The sequence below is a fragment of the Thamnophis elegans genome, chromosome 5, assembly GCF_009769535.1.
Source record: "Thamnophis elegans isolate rThaEle1 chromosome 5, rThaEle1.pri, whole genome shotgun sequence".
Classification (NCBI taxonomy): domain Eukaryota; kingdom Metazoa; phylum Chordata; class Lepidosauria; order Squamata; family Colubridae; genus Thamnophis; species Thamnophis elegans.
The window spans coordinates 47,858,172-47,880,226 of NC_045545.1; the positions used below are offsets into that span (position 1 = coordinate 47,858,172).

Consider the following 22,055-nt stretch of genomic DNA (forward strand, 5'->3'; position numbering starts at 1 on the left):
TACATTGTCTGCTTATTTCACAATAAAACTCAGGCACTTGACTGCTCCTTGTGGAAAATAGTAGAGAATAGGTGTATACACACACACACACATACACACACTGCTGGACTACACTGACCCCTTGTCAAAATTAGGCAAAAGGGTTCTCACTGCCAGATTTTTTTTTAATGTCAGCTGCTATTGATGCTCATAAGAGTTTTTGATTGTGTTAAATAAGTTCAAAATGTCAACAAGCTATTCAGTGTTATTTCATATATTACAAGCCACTGTCAAAAGGTCCAACAGTAATGCAAAACTTTATAGAGCAGAATTATACTGAGGTATAATCCATAGATTACAATAAATCCATGTTACCATAATGTTCTTTTTTTTTCTTCATAAAGACTGTTTTATTTCGTTTTCATTTTCATTTTATACAATCACTTATATACTGTGCAATTAAGAAAACAATAAACACAACTCATCTTATATTCCATAGAAAACCAACATAACACTTCAACCCTCCATACACCCTTTCTTCTCCCCCTCCAACTTTCATTTCTCCCCTCCAGCATTCCCCTCTTCTACTTCCCCTCCCCCTCAAACATTCCTTTCTCCCCTTCCCTCCATCTCACCCTCCTTACATTCCCCTCTCACTCCCTCTCTACTCCTCCCTCTTCTTTCCCTCTACTCCTCACTTCGGTGTATTTCTACTATTCATTAATCTATTCGATTTGTATTTTATACTAAAATTGAAAGAAAAGAGAAGAAAAAAAAGGAAAAGAAAAGGAAAAGAAAAAAAAGAAAAAGGAGCAACAGTATACAAGTGCGTTCTTATTGTTTTAGAATTTGAAACTATGTTTCCCCCCTCCCCCCCCTCCCCCCTGTAAACCCCCCTCCCTACCCCCCTTCCGACTTCCCAGATCCCATGCCCGGCATAGCTTTTTATCAAACACAGTCTAGAGTATATTAGAACCAAATAGGTTAAAAATTAAAAGATAAAAGAACCATAATGTTCTTTGCTGGAGTCCTGGAACATACAGTCGTACTGTACTATCTGAATGCACTAACTTAAATAAGTTAACATCAGGATCAAGAATTTAATTTTGGTACATATTAAAGTACTTAATTTTTTTAAAAATATCTATGCACCTGTCTGTCAATCCATCCATGCTAGTGCTAAGAAACATCACATAAAAGGGAAAGCCTTGTAAAATTCAACTGCATAATTTCCACTAGCTACCTAATGGTTTGGGACTTTCTCCAATTGCATGACACTGTTCAAAAACAAAATCATCCTCATCTTTCAAAGCACGTTTCGAATTTCTAGCATGGAATACACCATGTCAGAAGCCTCTCACATGAATTTACGGCCATCCTTTCTGAGAACTTACACAGTCACCCTACCAGTCAATGATAAAAAAGGGCTTGTGTTTCTCCATCCCACCTGGCCCCCTTTTGCTTTCTATCGTAACAAAGAGCAATCTTGAAGCGTGTCTGCTGGGAAGTCAACCCCTATAACCTCAAATGGGGCTCATTCCCAGTAAACGCGTATGCGGGGCTTGCAGGCTACCCTATCATTCATTTGGCCACAAGGCAAACAGCCAGGAGTCCCCCAAAAGCCACTCGACTTGCCCTTTCAAACACGCCCACCGCCACCCTCCTGGCCTCGCGCTGGTCCGGCGACTTGATTCTCGCCCCCCCCTCGGCGCGGACCTCCCACCTATTCCCTCCAGCAGGATCTCCCCCCCCCCCTCCCAAGAGACGCAATCTGCAAGTATCACTCCCCACCCCAGCGACACCCTCAGTCCAAGCCTGGCGGTGTCTCTTCCGCTCGTCGACAGCGCAAACGCCTCCTCACCCCATGAACCGCCCGGGCGGGTCGTGTCGTGTCGCCTGGATTCAACATGGACCCGAGAGGCCCCTCCGAGCGAGTGCAGCCGCGGCACTCCGGGCTTCCTGCTTCCGGAGTCGGGATGAGCGTGGCTTCGAATTCGCAGCGGCACATTCGCCGCAGTAGCTCACCGTTTCTTCCCTGTCCTCAAAGCGCGACTGATTAAAAAGTAAAAAAGACTTTTCCTTTCCTAACTGGCAAAGGAAAAGTCTTTTTACATTTTAATCAGTCGTACATACAGCACTCTCGAGATACCCGAGATACTTAGGCAGGGTTTCCTGCCAAGCAGGGGCTTAGACTAGAAGACCTCCAAGGTCCCTTCCAATTCTGTTATTCTAGTCTATTCTACCCATCCTTGCAATAATGAGCCTTTAAGCTGGCAGCTATTTTCTGCCCCCCATGCACTGAACCACAAACGGCATTGTAGCTTCCTGTCTCCAGAAAATGAGGTTTAGGCAAACTATTAAGTCGGTGCGTCCTGTGCACACAATTTGTATCGGTGTCCACCCGCTTAACTGAGCGTAAGTTGCTAGTACCCAACGAGGCTGATAGGATGGAAGGCAAGTGGAAGAAACAAAGGCAAAGTAACTTCAAGAAGTAAATGCTTTTTCAGATGAGTGACAAAACTAAAAAATATCCAGAACTTCACTGCATCCCAATGCACAGAGAAAAGCTAAGAAAGCCATGTTCATTTAAGATCATGAGTGCAAAACGGATGACAAAAAATATTTATCATTTATTTGTACCCATTTCCTGTGTTCTTATTTGTGTTTATTCTTATTCCTGTTATCTTGTATGAGTGACAAATTAAATAAATGGCTTTGCTCTCTCAACATTTTGGAAGCAACCAAAATAATGAGTCAGAGGTAGCTTCTAGCTGCTTTTAGAAATGAAAAGCTTTTGATCAATCCCAAATCCTTCCCTCTTCTACCATATAGGATTAAATAAAATATAAAAATGCACAATGTTCTTCCCATGCTTTGGAACCCTCTACAAATAATTTTAACACTCCCCAGCACATTTTTTAAAAAAATCAAATAAACTAATAGACAATATGACAATGCCACCAGCTGCTTTATCCTAAATTCTAATTCTGTACACTGCTTCATTGATAATAAATTTCCATTTGGTATGGCTGTGTGATTTTCGTGTATTTTAATTATGTGTACTGTTGTTTATGTTCCCTTTCCCCTTTGAGTCGTTCGCCGCCCTGAGTCCCTCCTGGAGAAGGGCGGCATACAAATAAACCAAATACAATACAATACAATACGTTTAGCCACTTTCTTTGAAGTCTTGATCTTTCATTTGCTTTCTTTATAGTTTGGGGATCTTGAATTTTTTCATTGTAACCTTCCATTTAAAGCCTTAGCAGCCTAGAATAGCAAATCAGTACGGCACACGGATTAAAGTGGATAACAATTGAATGTTCAACTGTTGCGTCCTTCCGACGCAGCCAGCAGGCGTGGCCAGAGTCTCAGGCTCCTGATTAGCTCTGGCCCGCCTGCCGGCCGGTGGGAAAAATGCCAACCACCAATGGCTACCCGCCTGACAGCTGTCAAATATAAATAGCTGTCAGGCGGGCTTCTTTTCGTTCGTGTTCTGAGTTCTCTGTTGCCTGTTCTACGTTAAATAAAGCTGTTCCATTTACCTCAGCGCCTCGTTCTTAAAACTGGTGACGAAGATGAGCGACACGGACCCCATTATCATCCCAGCCTTGGCTCCTTCTTCGGTTTTCACTGCTTTTCGGCCAGAGGCTGAATCCTGGGACGCATTTCTCTAGAGGTTCGAGATTTTCCTCCAGGCTCATGACCTCTCCAATCTCCCTGAGGGGAGACGACGGGGCACCTTCCTACATTACTGCGACCCAGAAATGTTTGCCACCGCCAGGGCTCTTTCCGCACCGACCCAGGTGCACACAATGCCTCTCGACCTCCTCATGGCTAGACTCAAGATCCACTATGAGCCGACGCCAACTAAGTATTCGCGCCGGCAGTTCTTCAGGCGCTGCATTCAACATGAGGGACAAATGTTCAGCCAGTACGTGGCTGAGCTGAGGGCTGCCGCCATAAATTGCGAGTTCGCTGACCTTGAAGATTCCCTCTTGGAGCAATTCATTTACGGGCTGCTTGACATTAATTTACATCGCCGCATTTTGTCCCCCGGTGAACTGTCCATGAAAATCACGGTGGATGAAGCCCATGCGTATGAGATGGCTGGCCAGTCCACCCCTGATGTCCGGCGATTCCGTCCGGCGGCAATGACAGCGCTGCCTCACTCTGCTGTCCATTGCCAAATGATGGTCAACAACCCCTATGCCGACGCTGCTTCCTCCGTTGACCGCCTCTGGTCTCTGCCCTCTCGGGATGGCGGTGTGTGCCTCAACTGTGGCAGCCGCCATTCCAGGGCTTCCTGCTGTTTCAGAATGGCTCTCTGCCGCAAGTGCGGTAAGAAGGGCCACATCGCAGCCGTTTGCCGCTCTGCTCCAGGGGACGCTTGCAACCCAAGGCCCCCGCCGTCTGCTTCCTCTGCTTCTCATGCTGCCTTCAGATGTCAGCCTCCCAGACCTTCTGCCACCCGCCTTGGGTGCTATGCGGTCTCTGATCCTGAGGCTCCTGTGCCCAACTGGCTGCCCGACTCCACTGCCTCCTCCTATGGCAGCCGGGATAAGATGCACCTTCGCGTCTTACTCGCCGGCCGCCCCTACCAGATGAAACCGGACATGGACTCGACCCGCACGATTATGTCCTGGGATACTTTGCGAGCATTGCTTCCGGACATCACGCCTAGTCAGCCCCTGCGGGACTACCAGGGCAACCCTATCCCCATCCTGGGTTGCGGGAATTTCCCTGTCTGGTTTGGGAGGTTCCAGGGTTCCTTGCCCCTTGTTGTCGTTCAAAGCCCCCTGGCTTCCCTCCTGGGGCTAGATTGGTTCAGGGCTTTTGGCCTTAGCATTGCCGGCATCAATTCTCTCCACCTAGCCTCTTCCCTTGATTCCCTCCTGTCAGAGTTCAATGACGTCTTCTCTGATGCCCTGGGTTGCTACAAAGGTAACCCCATCTCCCTTAATTTGGATCCTATGGTGGCGCCCATCCGCCTGAAGGCTCGGTGGGTTCCTTTTGCCCTGTGGGCTCGTGTGGACGCAGAGATCGATAAACTGATCTCCCAGGGCATCCTGGAACCCGTTGATCACGCCCCTTGGGAGACCCCCATAGTGTTGCCTTTGAAGTCCGACGGGTCCCTGAGGATCTGCGCGGACTATAAGGCAACCCTCAACAAGGCTCTGCAGGCGCATCCCTATCCTGTGCCAGTTGTGCAGCAGGTTCTGCACTCCTTGGGCCAGGGCAAGATTTTTGCAAAATTGGACCTGGCCCAAGCGTACCAACAGTTGCCGGTTGACGAGGCCTCCGCCACAGCCCAAACTATTGTGACCCACCGGGGGGCTTTCAAATGCCGCCGCTTGCAATTTGGGGTCAGCATGGCTCCCGGCATCTTTCAGGGGCTCATGGAGCGGGTGCTCCATGGCATCCCGGGTGTAGTGCCCTATTTTGACGATGTCCTAATTGCCTCTCCAGACCAATCAGGACTCGTCAGGACCCCTAGGGCGGTTCTTTCTCATTTCCGAGATGCCGGCTTGCACTTGAAACGATCTAAGTGCCAGCTGGGCTTGCCATCTGTCGAGTTCCTGGGGTTTCTCGTGGATTCCACAGGAATCCACCCCACCCCTTCCAAGATTGAGGCCATTACCTCCGCCCCCACTACCTCCTCCAAGGTGGAGCTTCAGGCATTCCTGGGCTCCTCAACTTCTATGCCTCCTTCATCCCTCACAAGGCATCCGTTGCAGAGCCTCTCCACCGCCTCCTCGATGCCTTCACCCCTTGGGTTTGGATAGACCGTGAGGCGCATGCGCTCACGGCTGTCAAATCCCTTTTAACTTCTGCCCCCGTGCTCGTCCAATATGACGAGCACCTCCCACTCATCCTTGCCTGTGATGCCTCCCCCTTCGGTGTCGGGGCCGTCCTGAGCCACGCCTATCCCGATGGTTCTGACGCCCCGATCGCCTTTTACTCCCACACCTTGTCCAAAGCTGAGCAAAATTACAGCCAGTTGGACAAGGAGGCCCTCGCAGCTGTGGCGGGGGTAAAACGTTTTCACCCCTACCTGTATGGTCGCACCTTCACTTCACAAACCGACCACAAGCCCCTCTTGGGCATCCTTTTTGATGACCGTCCCACCCCCCCCTATCCTCTCTCCCCGCATGGGTCGCTGGTCAGAGTTCCTTGCTTCCTACTCCTATTCCCTCCTTTACCGCCCAGGCAGACACATGGGCCACACCGACGCCCTCAGCCGCTGCCCGCTGCCCATCCCTGTCTTGAACCCGGCACCCGTGGTCTCAGTTGCCGCCTTGACCGACAACCTCGCATGTCCCCTCTCTGCCTCTGACATATCACAGGCCTCCCACTCTGACCCCCTCCTCCAGAGAGTCCTGGATGCAGTTCGTCGGGGCTGGACGGAGGAGACTCGCTCGGCCGAGTTCCTCCCGTTCTTTCGCCGTCGGGACGAACTGTCCATCCTGCAGGACTGCTTGCTCTGGGGTTCCAGGGTCGTAGTTCCTGCTGCCCTCCACCAGCAGGTCCTCCACCGCCTCCATGAGGGCCACCCGGGCATAGTGCGAATGAAGGCTCTCGGTCGCAGCTATGCCTGGTGGCCCTCCATGGATGCTGACATCGCTGCCTAGGTCCAGCGGTGTCCTCCCTGTCAAGCCGTTCGCCCTGCTCCAGCCTCCGCCCCTACCCATCCCTGGGAGACCCCCACCTCCCCGTGGAGTTGCCTCCACCGCAACTTCTTCGGCCCTCTAGACGGCCACACTTTCCTCCTCGTAGTGAACGCCCTGTCCAAATGGGTGGACATCTTTCCTATGACGTCCACCATGACTGGCACCACCATCCAAATTCTTCAGTCCCTTTTTACTACCTACAGCATCCCTGACGTCATCGTCTCTGATAATGATCCTCAATTTTCCTCTGCCACCTTTCTCTCCTACCTAGCTTCCCTGGGCATCCAGCACGCCCCTGTTGCCCCCTATCACCCGGCTGGCAATGGCATGGCTGAGCGCGCCATGCGTTCGGCCAAGGAGGGCCTTGCCCGGCTCTCACACCTGGCATGGCCAGCCCACCTCCGAACCTACCTCCTAGCGCAGCCCTCCACTCCCTGCCAGGCCATCGGCAAAAGCCCTGCGGAGATTCTAATGGGTCAGCGCCTAAGGACCACCCTTGACCGATTGCACCCCTCTTTCGCCCCCACCACGGGCCCCCTTCCCGCTCCACCTATGTCTTTTCTGGTGGGTGAGGGGGTCTTTGCGCAGAACTATGCCGGAGACCCAAAGTGGCTACCAGGGGTCATTCTAGAGCTAACTGGACCCTGCTCTTATAGGGTCCAGCTTGATGATGGACGACTATGGCGGCACCATCTGAACCAGCTACGCCTCCGGACAATCACGGGGCCGCCACAACCGGCCACATCGTCTACACAAACACCGCAGCCGGGGCTTGCTTACCCATCGGCCACCCGACCTGCTCAGCCACGACCACCCATGGCTCAACCATCTCCAGCCGTTTTCCCCGCTCCGCGCCGCCGTGCACCACCCACTGCTGCCAGCGAAGGACACTAACCTTCAAACTTTTCCACTGGTCCAGGGGCCGGGCCTTCCAGTCTGGTGCGTCACAGCAGCAGACCTCCTCCTCCATCGACGACAGACACTCCCATCCCTAGGCATTCGCAGTGCATGCACAGAAGACCAACCTACTTAAAAGACTACGCATGCTCTGTCTGGAGGGAAGGGGTGTTGTGTCCTCCCAACGCAGCCAGCAGGCGTGGCCAGAGCCTCAGGCTCCTGATTGGCTCTGGCGTGCCTGCTGGCCGGTGGGAAAAATGCCAGCTGCCAATTGGCTACCCGCCTGACAGCTGTCAAATATAAATAGCTGTCAGGCGGGCTTCTTTTCATTCGTGTTCTGGGTTCTCTGTTGCCTGTTCTACGTTAAATAAAGCTGTTCCGTTTACCTCAGCGCCTCGTTCTTAAAATCAACAACCTAAGTTTATCCTTAGCTACAGAAACTCGATAGGCCACTTTGAGTCAGCCACTATCCTAGTGTTGAAAGAAATGTCCTTCTGGGTTCGGCTCCAAGTGGGGAAAAAGACACTGGAGATATGGAGGCTGCTTGGAAAGATAGTTTTAATGGTGGACAGGACCACATGGCTTGAGTCATGAACAGAAAAGGTGATCACATGCTTCAATGTTGGTGGAGAAGAGAAGGGAAGGGCTGAGATGCTGAGTCCCTGGTTTTATGTCCTCTCTGGCCTTTGATCTTGAGCTGTATTCTGATTGGTTGTCAGACTCCCCATGGGACCATACAGGGGCAACTCTCTAGGCTGCGTTTTGAATCCAGGTTTGTTTGAGTTCTCAGATGCCATGAGGTCAGTTGGGTAAAGTGCCAATATTATCATGCCTTAATCCCATTCCCCTGGAGCTGAAGTGGAGAACTATTTATTATGTAAAGAGACTAGCTTGGCCTTCTTAATGGCCCATTGACAAAAGGGATGGGGAGGCAGGAAGCTGTAGGAAGTTTCTCTTTAAAACATTTCTCCTTTTCACATCCAGGGAAATATAATATTCTGCCTTTTCAATATTTCCTAGGATATTTCATTTTTCTGGGAGAGGGCTGGGTGATAACTTTCCACACTAGTTATAAAAAAAAAATGAGGGAATGTTGCGTATGCTGCCTTGATCTTCTGAAGGAAATTTACAACATAGAGATATTAAAATATGTAATATTTAATATGTTTATAAATCAGCAATGCAATATTTAGAGAGCTGCTACTCAGTATTTTTTCTTGTGGGTTTTTTTTTTTTTTTTGCTGGGTTGCATGCAACTTTAACTTTTGGCGGTAGTTTCACTTGAAATAAAATTCAAAATGCAACATATGAGATACAATTTATTGTTCCAATTATCATACTTATCTGAGTTTTGTCACTGTCATTTCACTCATTTGTAGGACAATTCATTATCAGTATACATTTTTCTTGTTTTTGATCCAATTTCCTTTTAAAAGAGTTGTTTTTATTAGGATCTCATTTTACTGTTGATTTTCAAATTACTGTAAATATTTAAATTCTGGAAGAAATTCAAATTGGCCCAAGCTCAACACAAAGGATGAATTTTAAGTTGTGTTGCTGCCATCTAGTGGAGACATTTCAAACAAGGTTGGTCATAAAAAACTTGTTTCTGTTGTAGCAATTTGACATCTGAAATAAGAAAAGTACTTTTGTACACAACTGGCAGTTTTCTTGAAATCCTTCTTTCACGCATTCAGGAATATTAACAGATAATGGAGAAAACACACAAAGAAATAAGCGAATGGATGATTCACTAAAAATTAAAACAACAGTTTAATGTTCTGCTTGTGTCTCAGTAAACAGAATTCTATTCAGTTATGTCTATTGACTATTATCTAAACAATTTAATTTAAAATCCCTTTTTCTCTGGAAACTGGAGACTTGGCAATATCATCATCCTGTCTGTGCCTTGAGGTTTCCCCACAGCTACCCATGCAACAGCTAACAGCCCTTAAATTGCCTTTTAGCAATGCCTTCCACAAAGATTTGTAGCCATCTTGAGGTCAACAGATCAAGTCTTGTCCAAAATAAGTGGGTCATAATGAGAGCAAGGGACTTTTTGGGTGAGGAACCATTCATTCATTGTTCCCTTATTTACTTGGGTTTATATGCCAGTGTCAGGGTTCCAAATAGCATCCTTAAACAAATAACACTCCAAGGCTAGAAGTTCCTAGAAGTTGCAATTTATTAAAAGAGCCATGTTGGCACATCTGGGAAAATCCAAATCTGAAAGCTTCCAGTTTTCCTCACCCAGCTGAAAGTTCAAGATCCTGCCCCAACACCCACAAGTTCATCACATGGTCCAATCTTCCACTGCCACGAAGACAGATTCTTCCCATCCAGATCCAGGGAGGTGCAGAGACAAAGATGACCTTGGCTTTCTAAGAATAATGTTGTTATGGCTACATATCACCCAACTCCATATAATTCCCCCTCCCATTTTCCCACATAGAAAGTGTGGCAGGTCTGAAGTCCAAAAAGAAAAGGCATGACAGCCAGTCCAATTCCACAGGTCTCACATGGCTTATATCTTTGAATGAAAAGGTTACAACAAACAAAACAGAATGTTGTAATTAAATGTCAAAATAAATCTGGACTTTAAGGGACACTCAAAAAGCTGATAACCAAACAGGTCTACAGGTAGTTCTCAACTTACAATTCATTAAGTGACTCCAAGGAATTATGTCACAGAAAAAAATGACCTATGACTGCTTTTCACATTTACGACTCTTCTAGCATCCCTATGGTCACGTGATCAAAATTTGGACACTTGACAACTGGTTCACATGTATGACAGTTATAGTATCACGGAATCATGGGATCTCCTTTTGTGACCTTTTGACAAGCAAAGTCAATAGAGAAGACAGATTCATTAACAACCATGTTACTATCTTAACAATTGCAATGTTTCACTTAACAAATGTGGCAAGAAAGGTTATAAAAAGGCAGGATTCACTTAACAACTGTTTCACATAGCAACAGAAATGTTGGGCTCAATTGTGGTCCTAAATCAAGGACTACACGTACTTCTGATATCTCTTCTGCCCCCAAAGTTTTATAGCAAAGATACCAGAGGAGGGTTGCTGCCGGTTTGGCCTGGATTGGGCGAAGCAGTAGTAGCAGTGGCGGGAGGCTCCATCCACCCTCTCGGACGCTTTTGTGCATGCACAGAAGCTTCTGCGCATGCATAGGAGCGTCGCACACAGGAGCGCGCCCGAACCAGTAGTAAAAATATTAGCAACCCATCACTGAAAGCTTTGAATCCACCATTCATGGCCACAGTGTTAACTGTTCTGGCCACATCCTAAGGACATCAATGGCAGGGAACAAATTAAAACAAATTAAAACAAATTAAAACACAATGGCAAGAGTAGAATAAATCTGCATGTTTCTCCCCTCCCCTCTTTTCTCCCTCTGCATATCATTAAAATTCTATGGACAGAAGAAACTGAACTGTGTATTAGGAATAGAGTACTTTATTTCAATGAACTGCAGCTGTACAAAGATATCATATACTTAAAAATGAAACTGGTACAGTATAAAAGAAATACTATACATTCATTAATGGCAATGCAATACCTGCATTCTTTATCATTTTTATGCCAATATTTGTCAACACAAGGGTGTCATAAACAGAAAAATACTCAGGATATGATATGATATGCAGAACAGAATAATAAGCAACAGAGATAACTTTCCACAAATTAAAATCTTCTTTACCATCAGTTGGACACCACAAAAGACCCACCAAATTGTATTAATAAGCAGAGGAAACTGTATTACAGAGAGAAAGCAGAGGGGGGTTACTCCCAGTTCAGCCCGGATCAGGCAAACTGGTAGTAGCGGTAGTGGGAGGCTCTGCCCACTGGCCTGGACGCTTCTGCGCCTGAACCAGTAGTAAAAAAAATTGGCAATCCACCACTGAGAGAAAGAGAGGGGGGAGAGCTTAGTTAAAGACAACACATGCTGGTATTTCTCAAACTTGACAACTTTAAGATGGGTTGACTTCAATTCCCAGCATGCTGGCTGAAAATTCTGGGAGTTGAAGTCCATTCATCTTCAAGCTACCAAGCTTGAAAATACACTGCCATATGCTGAACTGAGCAAGGGATGAATATTGCTCTAGAAGCCTGGAGAACTGGAGTTGCAGGTGAGACAGTGATCTGGACTATCTTGCCACAACCATTAAAAGCTAACTGCTGCATCAGATTCAGGTAGTCAACATTTCCAGAACTCCTTGCGACAACTACAGTTCTGTAAGATGCATATGAGGCCAGCCTTTCTATTAGATAGCATAGAGTAATTTCAGGAGGCACTTTGGGATTTTCTCTAGGTTCGTGATGGTGAACCTATAGCACACCTGCCTAGAGTGGCATGCGGAGCCATGTTGCCGGGCACGTGCGGTAGCGCCCATTCCTCTTCCAGGTTTCTGGTACACATCCGCACACGACAATCAGCTGGCTTTGTGCATGCAGCAGTGCCGGAAAGTGGAAGAGCTGGTCTTCCATTTCCTGGCATGAGAGTGTGCGCCAGCCAGCTGATCGTTACATGCTCATGTGTGCCAGTAACCAGAAGACTTGCTGGCCGGTGCGTATATGCATGCTGGAAACTGGAAGTTAATTTTCCAGCATGAGAATGCCCCCTGGACAGCTCCTCTTCCTGGTCGTGTCCCAGACGAGTGCACGTGAAGTGCTCCCTTTTCAGCACTCAGTGCCGAAGAGGTTCACCATCACTGCTCCAGGTGAACAGAAACAGATAAATATAAATGGAGATGGGTGGGATACAACACAGCAAAAAAAAATGTGAAATATTGTGGCTATGTGAAGAATTATAGGTGGTTCCCTTATCCAATCTCAAAGTGCAATACTTCTTCCATTATTTTTTCAAAAACCAATAATTGTTGTTGTTCTTGTTACACAATCCAAAACATTTGCATAACTCATATGAAATAAACATTTCCCCCACCCCAGCACTGGCACTGTTTTCAATACAGTTTCTTTAATGAACATGTCAATTCCTACAGCAGAACACAGATAATAGTCTCTTTAACAAATATATTTTAATGAGCAATGTAAGTGACCTGTAGCATTATTATAGAAATCCCAAATCCTAAGCCAGATCTATTGAATTAGATGGTTAAATGCAGGAGAAACAGAGTTGGTTTCATAATTGTTTGGCAAATTTCCAATGGAGAACAGTTTGAGAATCTGTAGTGGAAGAATAGGTTGGGGATCCAGAGTAACTCAAAGTCTGAAATCTGTAAAGTGATGACCATCCTCAATTTTCATCTGAGTGGCAAAACATCTTAAACTATACAAGTTGGATTCAGTCCAGATTGAAGAGGGCAAACAATATAGATAATCAGGCAGTGGACACAAGGATCAATGGTTATTAGTCTTTTCCACTTTATAAACAACAACTTCTCTTATTTTCAAGTTGCACTGGCAAGTCTAGAGCCTTCTTTTTTAATTGGTCTTCCTGAGTTTTCATCAACCTATTATAAATACAGAAACAAATAGTCTGTATACTGTTTTGCATACTACTGAAGATTTTCCAATATTTCTATTTCTGAGACTATTTGAAGTAACAGGTCTCTTTCACACAGTGAAAGCAAAAAGTATACAGTATTGAAGTTCACACACATTCTTCCCTTCAATAAAAATAGCCTAGCTTTAGTCAATCTTGACACCATGGGTATAACTGACATCATTGTATTCCCCAATGAATATTCAATAAAGTTTCAGTAGGAGATGACCAAATTGAGCCCGATGGAGGGGTCAAGCATATCATCAGCCTTGAGTTCCTTTGTGCCCACAAGAGATCAAAGTCCAGCCCACATTGAATTCCGTTGACTCTTATCTACCACCAATTTGTTTTGAGCATTAGTAGTTCAGATTCTTGTAGAGAGTGTTAACACACAATAAACTTTTATTCATTCATTATTTCCTGATTTTTTGCCCTTGACAATTTCACTAATTCATTCACTGCTTAGGAAGATCTCTGTTGCTGTAGGTTTTTGAAGGAATTTTAGATCGGGCACTAATTACTCACCTGACTAATTGTACTATGGATTCTGTGACATTGTAACCTGAAGCAGCACTGCATTCATAAAATGGAAGTCCACACACCTGGCACAAAATGTAAGAGACAATGGATGACAAGGAACAATGCTTTTTTTTTAACTGACAGATTTTACCCCAAAACTGAATTCAACTTTTAGTCTTGCTATTTTATCTGGAAGATGCAATATATCACAATGGACATTGTCAAATGTTTCTATTCTTGTTTTGGATGAAGTGAAGTAGAGAAGCTGGATTAAAAAAAGAGGTTTTGTCATTGGCAAGTAATTTGATTGAAATGAACCCACCTGCCAATGTCAATGAAATAAAGGTACAAATCCCTATCCTCCTTTTGTAACCTGTTTTAGTGTACCATCAACATAGGCTTATACTACTCATTTTCTTCTATTTCTCCTGCAAAGAGTAAGTCTTGGACAAATGAAATTAAAAGAGTTAGGGCCATGCTGAGAATTTGAACATGTTTGTTATAATTAATTTAACTTTTCATCAAACAAATAATTAAACATTTTATTAATAAGTTATTAAATTAGTATTTAAATTAATTATATTAATGGCAAATGTTTCCAGATAGCATCAGATTATTTTTACCATCAATGGAAAAGTAATTAAAATGATCAGAGAAAAACAGAGGAGAGTACCTTGGCCAAGTATGTTCCATTCTCTACAGATACCCTCCTTTCCACACTACAGTCCGTTTTGTTACCAAGCAGAAGGATGACAACTTCACCTCCAGCTCCTTCCTATGAGGAAGCACAGAATTCTTCAGATATTAAATGAAATCAAAATGCTTTGTTAAACTTTCTGCAATAATAAAAGGAAATCTATTGGGATTAAGTTTCTTAACCATTAAAAAAAACAGTATGCTCATTTACTCAGAGATATAAAATATGTAAAATGTACTTTTAATTACCTAATTTTTTACAACATATGGAACAATGGCTAGTTTGCAAATTGTTGTTTTGACAATGGTTTATTGCATAATTGTTAATGATTTGTTTCACAACCACACAAGTCATAGACCATGTCACACAGACCATTTCTGTGGAGATTCTCAGACCTCCAAGTCATGGTTGTCTCAAAGGTGCTTTTTGAAAAGGAAACTGGATTTGTCTATTTCTTGAGGAAGATGTTCTGCTTCTCATCCAAGAAACTTCTTCAGTTCTGACTGAATCATTCAAATTAAGTCAGAACTGAACAAGTTTCTTGCATGAGAAGCAAAACATTTTCCTCAAGGAAAAAACAAAACCCAATTGCCTTTTCAAAAAGCACTTTTGAGATGCACAAATTTCAAAGTTCTGCTCCATGACTATTTTAATAACACAATTTCCAATATATACTGCATACTTTTAAAAGATTTTGATACAATATTATATCTATGCAGCAGCTGCTCAGTGCCATATACTTTTAGTTAAATCTCTAAACCGCATTAGAGTAACATCACAGAGATTGAGCTGTAATTCTTAATGTATTTATCAAAGCAATAAATGCTGTCAGAAGCAGACTATGTAACCATACACCAAGCAGTATTTTTCTACCTAAATTATTTCAAATTTCTAAGAATCATCAAGATCAAAATTTAAAAAACTGAGATTAAACAACAGTGGAACATAGCTGTTTATTGTTTACCTGGACACAGTTCAACCAGTACTGCACATCTGTAAAACTGTATTCTGAGGTGATGTCATACATCAAAACAACTCCATCAGCCTTTCGGAAAAACTGCTTGGTGATACTGTGATATCTGTCAGGAAACATGCATTATTTTTTCACAAATATGTGTGTGCATACTGTAGATATTGATTCATGTGCATGATTTAAAAAATCTTAAAATTTATCACACATTTTCTTTTCAATTTCTTGAAACCTAATTTACTTTAGCGATTGAAAGGTATTTTAAATAGAAGGGAAAGGTCTTTAGAGTTTATATGTTGTTTAATATATTTAATATTGTTGTTAGGAATAGAGCAACATGGTGGCCTAGTGGTAAAGATGCTTGCCTCCCATTTGGAAGATTGAGGCTTCAATCCTAGGTAAAGGGAGATATTTCTCTCTTAGGGACCAAAGAAAGAATATCTGCTGTGAACTCTGCATGGCATCAGGAAGGGCATCCATCAAGTAAATGGTTGGCTCCATCCAGTCACCCCAAGTCCATTCCAAATTAAGGGATTACAGGGTGGTAAAAAAGGAGTTTTCTTGTTAGGAATACTGTATGCGTATATGCACATACTATGATTATGATATACAATATTTTTTAAAGTACACAAAGGTACAAATTTCATAAACTATACCAGAAACTATTTTAGGATGGATGGATAGATAATTTTTGAATCATAGAATGTAAGTATTCTGCTACATTGGTCAGGGCCTCATAAGTACTGTGAGTAGCACTATTCTAGAGAGCCCACTTTAACAAAGATTCTTAAAAGGCAGAATAAGAGTACAAGAATGACCAAGGGCCTGAAACTAAATATACAGGTAGTCCTGAACTTATGACAATAGAGATTTTGGTTGTTAAGCAAATCATCACATTACCAGATCCAATTTTGTAACCATCTTTACTTTGGTTATTAAGTAAACCAATGTGGTTGTTAAGTCAATCACCCAGTCATTAAGTGAACTGTGATTTTGCTTATCAGAAACTACTGAGACATTCACAAATCACAATCAAGTGACCACAAGACAAATGTTGTAAATACAGGCCAGTTGCCAAGCACCCAAACTGAAATCATGTGGGCCACAAGGGTGGTACAATGGTTGTAACTTTGAGGATGTGCTGTTAGTCACTTTATACAAGGCCATTGGCACCGTTGTTAAACAAGCAGTCCTTAATCCAAGGACTACCTGTAAAAAGGAATTGAGGAGTGGTACATTTATCCTTGAGATAAGGGAGTTATGACTGCACTTTTCAACCACTTGAGCCTCTATCCCACAAAGAAAGACATAGCATAATGACTTTAAATTATAAAAAGACTCATGGGATACAGTGTTGGAAAAACCTTCAAAAGGTAATGACAGTTCAACATTGGAAGTAATTACCTGGAGAAACAAATACGTTTTTATGATATGTTCGTATAAAGGTTAGACAGCCTTTTGTCAGAGATGCTACAATCTGGCTTCTTACACTGATTAAGCAATTGCACTGAATGGCTGAAATGATGTGGATGGTTGCATGAATGATCTGCTGATGGGAGTTTCCCTTCAATAACAGAATTTGCAGTTATAAAGCCATGCAACAGTTCTGGGAACAAACATTATCCATCCACATTAATGACACAGGTCTTGAGCATAGTCCAAAGTCAGTTTCCTGAAATTTTTGTCCTTATTTTTGCAGCCTCCATACTACCTTTCTTGCCCAGCTGTGTCCCACAGACGTAAAGCAAAGCATTTGCTATCCAAAATCAGGTTTTTGATCCGATAGTCCATTCCTACAGAATACAATGCAATCATTTACAATAGAATTCAGATCAAGCCTCAAGCTGGCTCAAATAAAATAAAACCAAACAAAAACCCCGAGGAATGCAAGCAGGAATTTTACAGATAGGAGAAGAATATTGAAGATCAATCATTTTGCAGGTATTCATAAAAACAAGGTTTTTACCTAGCATTGCTAGTTGTAGGCAGAGAATAACTCTTTCATGTTAACTATACTATTAAAAAGATAAGAAATGGAAGCTTATGCAAAATCGTCCTAGGAGAAATGAGATAAAGAAAATACACATCCTGCTTATGTTTTCCTTTTAAAGTGTGTACAGTGTGTACTTAAAGCATGGTTGTTCTGTCGTATTATAACACAAGGAAGGAACAACATTAGATATACAGAAGAAAAAAATAATGTTTTCCATTATTTATCAGAAGTCCTACTTAAGTAACAAAAGTGCCAGGACAAAAAGAATTCACTTTATTGGTGCATTATTTATATAGCACACTTAAAGGAGACACATTGGTGAAGATACTTCTAGTATACAAAAAGCTAATTATCTCCAAAAGGGACCCTGACAATAGGAAGCGCAATAGGACAACTCGTCACAGCCAACTCGCCACGCCTAACTTGCCACAGTCAACTTACCATGGCCAACTCTCTGTGAAACAACTCACCACAGGACAACTTGCTGCAGGACAATGCAACAATTCAATTTAATTATTTAAAATTATTTTTAAAAATTATTTTAATTTTTGTCATTCAACATTCATTTGTCCTTCTTTGGCATCATTTCGCTAATGATATTCCACTGTTCTTCGATATTGGTGAAACACTTGTCCCTCAGCAAGTTGACTATGTCAAGTTGTCTTGCGGTGAGTCAGACACGGCGAGTTGGGTGCAGCAAGTTGGCCATGACAAATTGGCCAAGGCGAGTTGGCCATGGTCAGATGGAAGAAGAATCAGCATTACTAGTAGATGGTATTCAGTACAAACCAAGGGCTTCTAATTCAGAAAGTTACTTCTTTGTACGCACAACATGAGTCCATTTTTTTTTAATCCCAAGAAATCTCTTTTCCTTCAAGATAGTGAAGGAGATGTTTAACTCCATATAGCTAAAATGTTTATGTTTTCTTTTTTTAAAAAAAAATCCTACTTTGTTATAGAATAGTTCCACCTAAAAAAATTTTGCATCCTCTTGGTTTATATTTGAATAACAATAAAAAACACTTTATTATTGCTGTGTATTAATGCAAAATTACATAAAATGACACTTGCTGTCATTTATTGGTCAACTGGATTTTCTGTAACCCAAATTTGATAGTTCTGTTAAAAGAGGCCTAAATCAAAGTAAAATCAAAGAAACAAAAAAACCAAACCCAGACTTTTTGAAAGGAAAAACCTACACATTTTCACATGATTTTTAAGCACAATTCATACCTATAGTTGCAGTCACTTTTGCTTCAAAAGAATCATTCTGCAACTTGTTTAAAAAGGAAGTTTTGCCAACATTAGAGTCTCCTACAAATAGTACATTATAAAAGTGATCTGGATGAGAATACAGAATGGCCGTGTCTTTAGAAGTTTCTTTATTCATTTGGAAATCGCAAACTTCTGTTCTAACACTGGTTTCTTCATTAAATTCTGCACTGGCCTCTTGATTCTTCTTACATTCAGATGGACCAATCCATCTTTCCCTTCTGCCTTCTGATGAGTTCATCTTTAGTATTTCAGCAAGTTCTGTGTGCGTTCCTGGTCCAACCGTATTCTGTAACTGACTGCTTGGATTATGCCCTGCAGGTAACTTGGGTAGAACCACCTTGGGCAGAAAATACTCTGATGGCACATTTTTCAGTAGAGGATGTTGATTCTGAGATACTTTTCTATCTAGAATTTTCATTTTTGCAGACTGGCTTGCCACACCTTCTTCAGTGGATAACTGTGGCACCTGAATGGTATCGTTGTGTTTTAAAACTTTCTTCTTACGTTCAGGTTGGGTTTCCCCTTCTAAAAGTAGAATCTCACTTTCATTGGATTTTCTTTGTAGTCACTGACCTGTATTGCCAAGTTTGGATAAACAAAAGGTTTAATCATGGAAGCAAAGCTTTCTCTCAGTGTAGGCTCTGTAGTTTTGACTTCCTTTCTGATTTTAGAAAAATTAGCTCTCTTCATCTCCAGATCTCTGACTTGTACACGAACTGGAACTTCTCTAAAGCAACCTCCTGCTTCTGATATAGCCACTTCAGAAATTCCATTATGTACGTTTTTGTTTGTTGAGCATCCTTTTGTTGGAGACAGAAGCATTATAGTTTGTTGAGAATTTTCACAATATTTAATATGATCCAAGGGCTCTTGTTGAAAACCAAAATTATCTATTTCTTGATAATGGGATCCAGACTTTTTGTTCTGTGCTGCAATAGCCTCATTCAACTCTTTAAACAAAGAATTTGTATCTGAAGGCTCCTGTAGAAAGTATTGATCTTCATCTACAAAATGCTCTATCAAAGGGTCCTCTTCAGTGGAAATCACTCTTCCACCAGATTCTACATCAGCTTCAGTCATTGATGTCACATCATCAGATGTCCTGTCACATCATTAACAATACAAAGAAAAAGAAATGAATGCTCCTAAGGACACAGAACCTAGGTCTCACTGAATTCTAGTGACACAAAAGTACCTATCAGGAATATGGAGTTCCTACATGCATTAAAATATCCTTTAGCTTGTCTATTATTGAATGAGTCCAGGTTCAACTCCACCTTGCCATAATGGTACAGGTAGTCCTTGAGTTACAATAGCAATTGGGATCAGAATTTCAATCACTAAATGATGCAGCTGTTCTGTTCTGTTCAGCTGTAAAGCACAATGTCACATGGCCCCATTGCTTAGCAATGGCAATCCCTGGCACATCATTAAGAGAAGTTCAAGCAAGCACCAGCTTACAACTTTCTGCCTGTTTTCAACAACCAAACTCAGTGGGGAAGCCTATAAGAAGTTACAGGTTCCAGGCAGCTCAAAAAGAGGCCAGCAGGCAGGTAAGTGGCTGCTATCAGGTGGGAAAAGGAGCAAGGGGTCATATGAGTAGCAGGGGAGGTATAGCACAAATGGACGGATGTTTGGGGTGGCTGCTGATCAGCACAATGTGATCATGAGGCTCAGGGAGGATATGCGGGTGGCTTGTAAGGCTCAAGAGCAGAAGTCTGGGAGAAGGTAGGTAGGTAGGAGAGAGAGAGACTTCTCCGAGCAACTTGCAGTAATTACTTCCGGCTTCTCCATTGACTTTGTTTGTGGGAAAACAGTAGGGAAGGTCACAAGTGGCAATCACATGACTTTGAGGACCAGCCATAACCACCACTTGTTTAGCGCTGTCATAACTTCAAATGATTATTGAACAAGTAGTTGTTAACCAAGGAATATCTGCATTTACCCTTATTAGTAGGGGGAAGGGGAGAAATGGCTTCTACTTTTTACCACCACCCGCAGTAATAGTAAGAGGTTTGCAGCCCAGTTCATCAAGTAATAATTTTCTGTCCAGAAGTAGATATCAATCTTTGCATAAGATTCTTTTGATTAAAATAAGTTTTCTTTAAGGGTTTTTGGTCTGTTATAAAGCACAGTCTGAATCGCTTTTCCTTTGTTCTCTAGCACATGAGTTAATGGATAATGGAGGCTCAGAATTCAAACTGAGTTTTAAGTTCTTGAATATACCTGTTACTTCACTCTTGCCTTAGAAGCTCCTGACCCCACATATACAGGAAATTATTCCTTTCCCTTCTATCCTATCTTTATATAAATGCTGTTATAGATATGTTTTGACCCTTACTGTTGTATAGAGCTATCTATTTTATCCTCATTCAGAATACATTCCATGTTCACCTCCTGTTGACAGAAGATGGTCTCATCTAAATTCACAGGATCCTTAAAGAAGGAAGAAAGGCAAAAAGAAAAATATTTAAGATTAATTCTGTATTTAGTTTTTTTTGGGGGGGGGAATACTAAATACTATTCAGCATGATGTACTTCTGTGACTTTCCCAATTTCTAAAGAGACAATTGTGCAGCTTTTTTTTAATTTTTGATGTGACAGAACCAATGGGGAACAAAGGCAAAAGAGCACAGCTCAAGGGCTTCAAGAGCACAGCAACAATATAATCTTCCACTGAATCAAAGTTTTTCACATGCATTCCTTTCTCCAGCAAGTGAATCAAAAGTGAATAAGCCTTATTATCTATCCCTATATAAACGTGTGTGTGTGTCTGTATGTTCCAGCATAACTCTGGAAAGCCTCGAGCAATTTCAATCAAACTTGGTACACAGATGACTTCTCTTCTGTTGTATTCTGTTAAGATACAGTCAGTTGTGTCCTAAAATGGCTTCTACTGTACTGCCATAAAATGGCTTCTACTGTACAACGCAGTGGAGTTGCCATGGTAATAGCTTCACAGTACTCCACAAGGGGGCTCCCTCTGGTAAGGGGAAAAATCCAACTTTAGAAATTGGTCCGGACATTTCCCCCTTATAAATAAATATCCGGAAGACGCCATGTTATCAGCTAGTCATTTATAAGAAATAGCATAAGAGAAAATTATTATTTTTCCAAGCTCTTCTATCAGAAGCAATTTTTATAAGGAAATGCATACTTTGGATTTGTTGAACATTCTTTATTAAAGCTTAAAAATCACCCATGAAACTAGAAATAAATATCATACTATCAGATTAAATTTACTTGCTGATGACTATGTATAGGAGTGAAAATCATTTTGGAAATAATAAATGAAACCGTGAAGTATCCATGTGCAGAATTTCTACAAAGTAGCACAGAAATAGGAAAAATCAAATCAATACTTTTTGAATTTATTGTAACTTTAGTCCTTAAACTTTATTGGTTACAGCTACTAAAGGTAGGCATAGCACAAGGTTAGATATGTACTTTTTTAACTATAGTTTTATTTTAAAAAATAAGCACTATAGCTAAACAACATTCTGTATACCCGATGAATTAATTATAGTCCAT

At 42.4% G+C, this 22,055-nt stretch overlaps 2 protein-coding genes across 3 annotated transcripts in view; both read right to left on the bottom strand.

Annotated features, from left to right (window-relative positions):
- The window catches only part of C5H6orf89 (chromosome 5 C6orf89 homolog), a 33,924-nt gene extending 31,977 nt beyond the window's left edge, over positions 1-1,947 (bottom strand). Inside the window, exon 1 of one of the 2 annotated variants that reach the window (XM_032217592.1) lies at positions 1,841-1,947. In XM_032217592.1, the coding sequence (XP_032073483.1) occupies positions 1,841-1,888 (48 nt within the window). In that variant the 5' untranslated portion in view covers positions 1,889-1,947. Of the gene's footprint in view, positions 1-1,770 lie in introns of both variants that reach the window. The other variant, XM_032217594.1, reaches the window with a different exon arrangement.
- Positions 1,948-12,099: 10,152 nt separating this feature from the next.
- Positions 12,100-17,694, bottom strand: LOC116509581 (ras-related protein Rab-44-like). The gene is made up of 5 exons (XM_032218789.1): positions 16,968-17,694; positions 15,251-15,365; positions 14,263-14,364; positions 13,596-13,672; positions 12,100-13,038 (listed from the first exon to the last, which is right to left on the bottom strand). The coding sequence occupies exons 1-5, from the start codon at positions 17,069-17,071 to the stop codon at positions 12,951-12,953; spliced, it is 486 nt and encodes a 161-aa protein (XP_032074680.1). The 5' UTR covers positions 17,072-17,694; the 3' UTR covers positions 12,100-12,950.
- Between the last annotated feature and the right edge of the window lie 4,361 nt (positions 17,695-22,055).